General features: G+C 38.5%; 1 protein-coding gene across 1 annotated transcript; it reads right to left on the bottom strand.

Moving 5' to 3' along the window:
* Positions 1–4878: 4878 nt before the first annotated feature.
* LOC108376818 (phospholipase B1, membrane-associated-like) lies at positions 4879–6138 on the bottom strand. The gene is made up of 3 exons (XM_017633058.1): positions 5658–6138; positions 5439–5565; positions 4879–5360 (listed from the first exon to the last, which is right to left on the bottom strand). The coding sequence occupies exons 1-3, from the start codon at positions 6084–6086 to the stop codon at positions 5209–5211; spliced, it is 708 nt and encodes a 235-aa protein (XP_017488547.1). The 5' UTR covers positions 6087–6138; the 3' UTR covers positions 4879–5208.
* Positions 6139–6248: the final 110 nt, after the last annotated feature.

Here is a 6248-nt window from a genome sequence, read left to right as displayed (position 1 = left end):
TATTTTAATTTGTTTTACTTAAATTACTGGCGCTTATTTATTTTAAGTCAGTGATTGATCACTTTCTTTCTATGAAATAATAATAATAATATCATTTCATATCATTCCATTCGTTTTATTATACATACCGATCATTTTCTCTCGAATTTTATTTTATTTTCTTATCTATTTTTTATGTACTTTATTTTACTATATTTTACTTAATTTTTTTTTTAATTTCATGCAGTGTATGATTTTTCATTATATAAAATTTCGTCTTGCTGCATTCACACAACTTGCACTTACTCATTCTCCCTGCAACTGCATAAAAAGCACATTGACCGATTTGTACATTTACGGTATTTAATACCGAGAAAGGCCAGCCATAAGCGTCTCACTTAGAATTTAATTAAAGTTGCTTATTTACATACGAGTAGATAGTAGCTTGCAATGGCATGGAAATTTGCATATCGCCACCATCTACAAAAGAGGCATAACTCAGAAATCAGATCCGAAAATGTAAATAACTGCTTGTGGATCCTACAGATTTAACACAATTCATACGAAAACAGATATAACAGTAGTTTTCTAGTTAGGGAATATAATCATGAAGATAAAAATATTAGCATTAATTGGAGATAAATCCTGCGAATTGATGTATGCAAAAAACCGGACTACATTTTTTTAGTTTTGAAGAACGTGTGCGACATGTATGTGTGTGGGTATTTTTATTTGCACTCAATTTGACATTTAATTTGTTGCAAAGTATATACAATAAAAAATGTGCATACCCGTAATTAAAATAATAATGAAACAGCCCTCAATATTGTTGATTGCTTTAGTTTAAATATTAGCCCTTATAGCACATTGCACTTCACTCAAACAAAATCACATTTTCCCCTTGATTTTGGAAGCTGTGTTTCCATTCAGACATGTTTTTTCCTACAAAAATTCCTTTCAAAAGTCTTCAAAACCTACCAAACATAACGTGCCGGGCCTTGTAATCAAGTTGACCAGCCAACGGTTTGCCATTTAGAATTCATCGATTTTTGATTTCTATCGTTCTTTTTTTTCATTTTATGGTTTTGCTCCAATCCATTACATACATATGTTACCATTACATATACATATGTCCATTACCAAATATGACAGTGCAGCCTACAGTTTCGTATCCTGTTAGAATTCGAAAAAAGCCTTGAGATAAAAAACACCGAAACACTTAGCCAATTTTATAGGTCCAGTCAGCCTCTGGAGAAGGATAAAGCTGATATATTTTGTAATATCCGTTGCGTTACCACTAAAAAGAAAAAGAATATCCTGGAACGGCACAACCGATAATCAAATAAGGCTAGAAAAGCGCTGGGTGCTAGCAGCTGACGTCCACTCTAGAGCCCTCTGGAGTAATTATCAAGAACGACCCGAGATGCTTAAAGCTGAGCATCACAATGGCAGGGCAGCTTAGAAGACGTACCGCATGAATTCCCCTTGGGCAGTGTTCAGTCAAAACCCCCACCAAAACCTAAAGTTGTCGCTTAGTAAGCTGGAGAAGTTGCCTAGACGGCCCACGATCAACTACCGGAAAAAAGGACTTTTATTTTCGACGTCTCCTGCCAGCGTTCGCTGAGCCTACTAAGAGCCCATTTGTCCAGAAGCAGTCAGCAAGTTGCCATAGGTAACCAAACGACCTCTCTTTCCTTGGTGATGGCTTCTAAGGTGTCCAGCCTGGCCAGTTCATCGGCAGTTTCCTGCAATATCGGTGTGTTTCGCAATCCAAATCAGTCCGTTGTGGAAGTAATCCTAGTGAATAGTTCAGTCCCAGACTAGTTTTGATCTTATCATCAACGAACCCAAGGCTCTGCCACAGTATATATTTATCTCTGTAGCTTTTTTAAAGGCAGCTACGTTACATAAATCGTTCATCATCGGGTTAACTTCTCTCTTCGGAAATATGCCTCGATATTTCCATCCGAGGCATTTGCAGTTTTCAATACCATAGACTACGTGGTGGAAAATACGTGTTGATTCAGGAGTTTCCGTACCTGCGCGACAACCAAGCTACACTCAAGGCAATTCAACTACTTCCAGACTGGCTCGGATATGCAAGCCTCGTCTAAATTATGCTGGAAGATATAAACTGCTTGTTTTCCTCTGGCTACGAAGTCACTCGGCAGTACCTAGTAATAGACATCGGACTATTTGGCAAGAGAGGACTTGGACGAGGTATTCCTCAGTTCGCAGCCAGTTATATCGCTCCCACCTTCAGTCATAGTGCATCTTTCGCGCAGCAATGACTAGGAGGCTTCGAGAGGCTGCAAGCGGGCAAAACTTAATTCTTGATACTTCTCGTAGCAAAAGCACCTGACTGGTAATCGGCATACATAGATTTAATCCCCATTTTCCCTACCTGTCTTGAAAAGTATGAGACGACAGAAAACTTTATGTGTCTCTGTCCACCCATTGAAAGGTTTAGATATGCGGTAGACGATCAACTGAGCTCCTTGATGCCCAAAAATTTTGCTTCGATTTATTCGTAAATCATATAAACTTAGAACAGACTAAAGAAATGTGAGAACAGTACAATGGGCGGTATATAACAGGTATGCTGTTTCAGAAGGCTTATTCCGTTGTAATTGACGCATATGGCAAGATCACCGTTCCAGTGAATTGGGCAGAGCACACTTGCAGAAATTCCAGTAGTCATGCATCCGTTCAACCGACCATATTCTGCATAGGTATTTGAATATCTCAGCTGGCAGCATTGCATTTTTTTAAGTGGTGTAATTGCTATTCGAACCTCGTCATAGTCGAGAGGTAGGATCCCGGCTCCGTCATCTTTTGGATTTGGGATTCATCGTCGGTGCTAATTTAAGTGCAGTTACCCTTCAACAGGATGAAAACGTGCTCCCTCCATACTTTGTATATAGTATATCGATGGCTGAGTGGAAGATCGACCTATCTCGGCAGCCAGTTCGAAAACATTCTACCTCAAAAATCTTTTCAAGAACGCCTTATTTCAGAATTCGTTTCAAAAACGCCCTATCTCAGCTGCCGATTCAAAAACGCCCTATATCAGCATATTTTCAATACATTTTGAAGTGAAAAGGATGAGACGACAGAAAACTTTATGTGTCTCTGTCCACCCATTGAAAGGTTTAGATATGCGGTAGACGATCAACTGAGCTCCTTGATGCCCAAAAATTTTGCTTCGATTTATTCGTAAATCATATAAACTTAGAACAGACTAAAGAAATGTGAGAACAGTACAATGGGCGGTATATAACAGGTATGCTGTTTCAGAAGGCTTATTCCGTTGTAATTGACGCATATGGCAAGATCACCGTTCCAGTGAATTGGGCAGAGCACACATACAGAAATTCGAGTAGTAATGCATGCGTTCAACCGACCATATTCTGCATAGGTATTTGAATATCTCAGCTGGCAGCATTGCATTTTTTAAGTGGTGTAATTGCTATTCGAACCTCGTCATAGTCGAGAGGTAGGATCCCGGCTCCGTCATCTTTTGGATTTGGGATTCATCGTCGGTGCTAATTTCAGTGCAGTTACCCTTCAACAGGATGAAAACGTGCTCCCTCCATACTTTGTATATAGTATATCGATGGCTGAGTGGAAGATCGACCTATCTCGGCAGCCAGTTCGAAAACATTCTACCTCAAAAATCTTTTCAAGAACGCCTTATTTCAGAATTCGTTTCAAAAACGCCCTATCTCAGCTGCCGATTCAAAAACGCCCTATATCAGCATATTTTCAATACATTTTGAAGTGAAAAGGATGAGACGACAGAAAACTTTATGTGTCTCTGTCCACCCATTGAAAGGTTTAGATATGCGGTAGACGATCAACTGAGCTCCTTGATGCCCAAAAATTTTGCTTCGATTTATTCGTAAATCATATAAACTTAGAACAGACTAAAGAAATGTGAGAACAGTACAATGGGCGGTATATAACAGGTATGCTGTTTCAGAAGGCTTATTCCGTTGTAATTGACGCATATGGCAAGATCACCGTTCCAGTGAATTGGGCAGAGCACACATACAGAAATTCGAGTAGTAATGCATGCGTTCAACCGACCATATTCTGCATAGGTATTTGAATATCTCAGCTGGCAGCATTGCATTTTTTAAGTGGTGTAATTGCTATTCGAACCTCGTCATAGTCGAGAGGTAGGATCCCGGCTCCGTCATCTTTTGGATTTGGGATTCATCGTCGGTGCTAATTTCAGTGCAGTTACCCTTCAACAGGATGAAAACGTGCGCCCTCCATACTTTGTATATAGTATACGCTCTGGACGGAAGAGCTGACTTAATGCATCAAAACCTCACAGGGGTGTAGGGATATGTAAGAATAACATTTGTGGACAATTATACACCACAGCATTATCTGCGGATTCTGAGTTCATTTTTATGGTGTCAAGTTAACCGAAAAACATTAATATACTTGAGGTCCTCTCAAGTCGTTAAAATAGACCGGGTGCAATAAGCAGGTGAAGTAATATAGCTGACTTCTCCTCTTATTTTCTGCCATTTGGCTGTCTTACACAATTCAATGTAAAGTCCTTCTTCTCTTCCTTATTGTTTCCCCATTTTTAATTCCACTATACATTCAAAATCGAGTTACAAAAATTACTAAAATTTCTAACTAACTAATGTCTACTACAACTCATAACAATTGCACTCCATCTGGTATCGCTCCAACCGGTGGTCTATTAAAGGCTTAATGCCGGTCTATGTCACCTTCACCCCATTATAGACAATGTAATGTTGGACTTGCGCCACAAAAACTTAATTCAATTAACCCTTCAATATATTATTAAGCGTTTTCAAAATTAAATATGGATTTCCTCACAATTTATTGTTTTCCTTTTTGAATAATCGCATATACATACATATTTATTTTACAAATATCACGTTTATATTTTGCATTAATAACTAGCATTTAAACAATTTATTCCCGTACTTACGTTTATTCGTAATGTATGACTATTTTATAAATACTTATAGGTTTTTTATTGCAAAGTCAATTTTACGTGTAGTATGTAAATGTATTTGCAAGCATATGTATCGGCACATGACTAACTAAGACTATTGGCTCTATGCACTTATATCTAATTTATCACAGAATTTTATTATTGAATTATTCACATTTTTCCCCCAGAAATCAATCGATAAAACGTGACGTCTCGCGACCGTTAATCGAAGTTCAAAATCAAAGTCACAATTGAAAATCTTTACGGCTGTTGACGCGTGTCATAAAATAAGGGTGTTCCGCTGTCGGGCAGTGGAAATTCTCCAACAGTCTTGGTTCCGTCATAATGCTTTTATTGTCGTCGTCTTCCAACATATTATTCCACAGATAATTGGCACCTGTTTAAAATGTAATTATGGTATTAAAATAAATTGAATAAATGCACAGCGTGCCCGTGAAATTACTGAATGACTTACTAATAGCATGTCCACGCTGACTAAGATGGAAACAGTCCTCTGAAAGAAACTTGAATTTGCCCGCGTCATCGCTGGACGGGAAGAAGTCATCAAATAAAGTAAATGGTTGTATGCTGATGGTGAATGTCTGCGAATCAGAAAGTGATTAAACGATTTTTTTTTTTTGCCTAATAAATATCCAATATGGTAAATATCTTCTTTTTTTTTTGCTTTACTCACCTCCGAATTGAACTCAGCTCTATTCACTATCTCCCTATCCTTAGCAGCCCACTTTTTCATTAATTGTTTCATCCTCGCTACTTGCTGCTTGGGCTTCCCCACCAAACAGGGGCATTCAAATGTTAGAGTAGTATGACACACTGGCGTCTTACTGCTAAGGCCCACCAAAAAGTCCAGCCTTGGTGCTGGTACTACATTCAGCATAAGGCGTGGTACATTGTCACGCAAATAACGATAAGTTTTCACCATATTCTCCTCATGCCTTTTAATTGCATCCTCAGGTCGTGGTAGAAAGCAAACATCAGAGCAAAAATCATTATTACCAACGAGTAGTGTGATGAGCTTCCAATCGGCAGTCATGTTCACTTTGGGGTCACGTGACATACGTTTGACAATCACCTGCGCTTCGTACGGTATGTCGCGCGACATAGCACCCAGCTCGGCGACATTGAATCTGAGTAATTTATGTGAAACGAAAAATTATTAGAGCGATTCACGATTTGTAGCATTTTAAGAGTAAAGTATTATATTATGTACGTAGGTATAGATTTTAGTTTGCAAACAATTTATTTTCAATAAGAGCCACAGAAA

The sequence above is a fragment of the Rhagoletis zephyria genome, unplaced genomic scaffold, assembly GCF_001687245.7.
Source record: "Rhagoletis zephyria isolate East Lansing unplaced genomic scaffold, Rhagoletis_zephyria_1.1 Rzeph_scaffold_11033, whole genome shotgun sequence".
Taxonomy (NCBI): domain Eukaryota; kingdom Metazoa; phylum Arthropoda; class Insecta; order Diptera; family Tephritidae; genus Rhagoletis; species Rhagoletis zephyria.
Note: the sequence above shows the minus strand (reverse complement) of the source record. Positions and strands in the feature narration are given on the sequence as shown.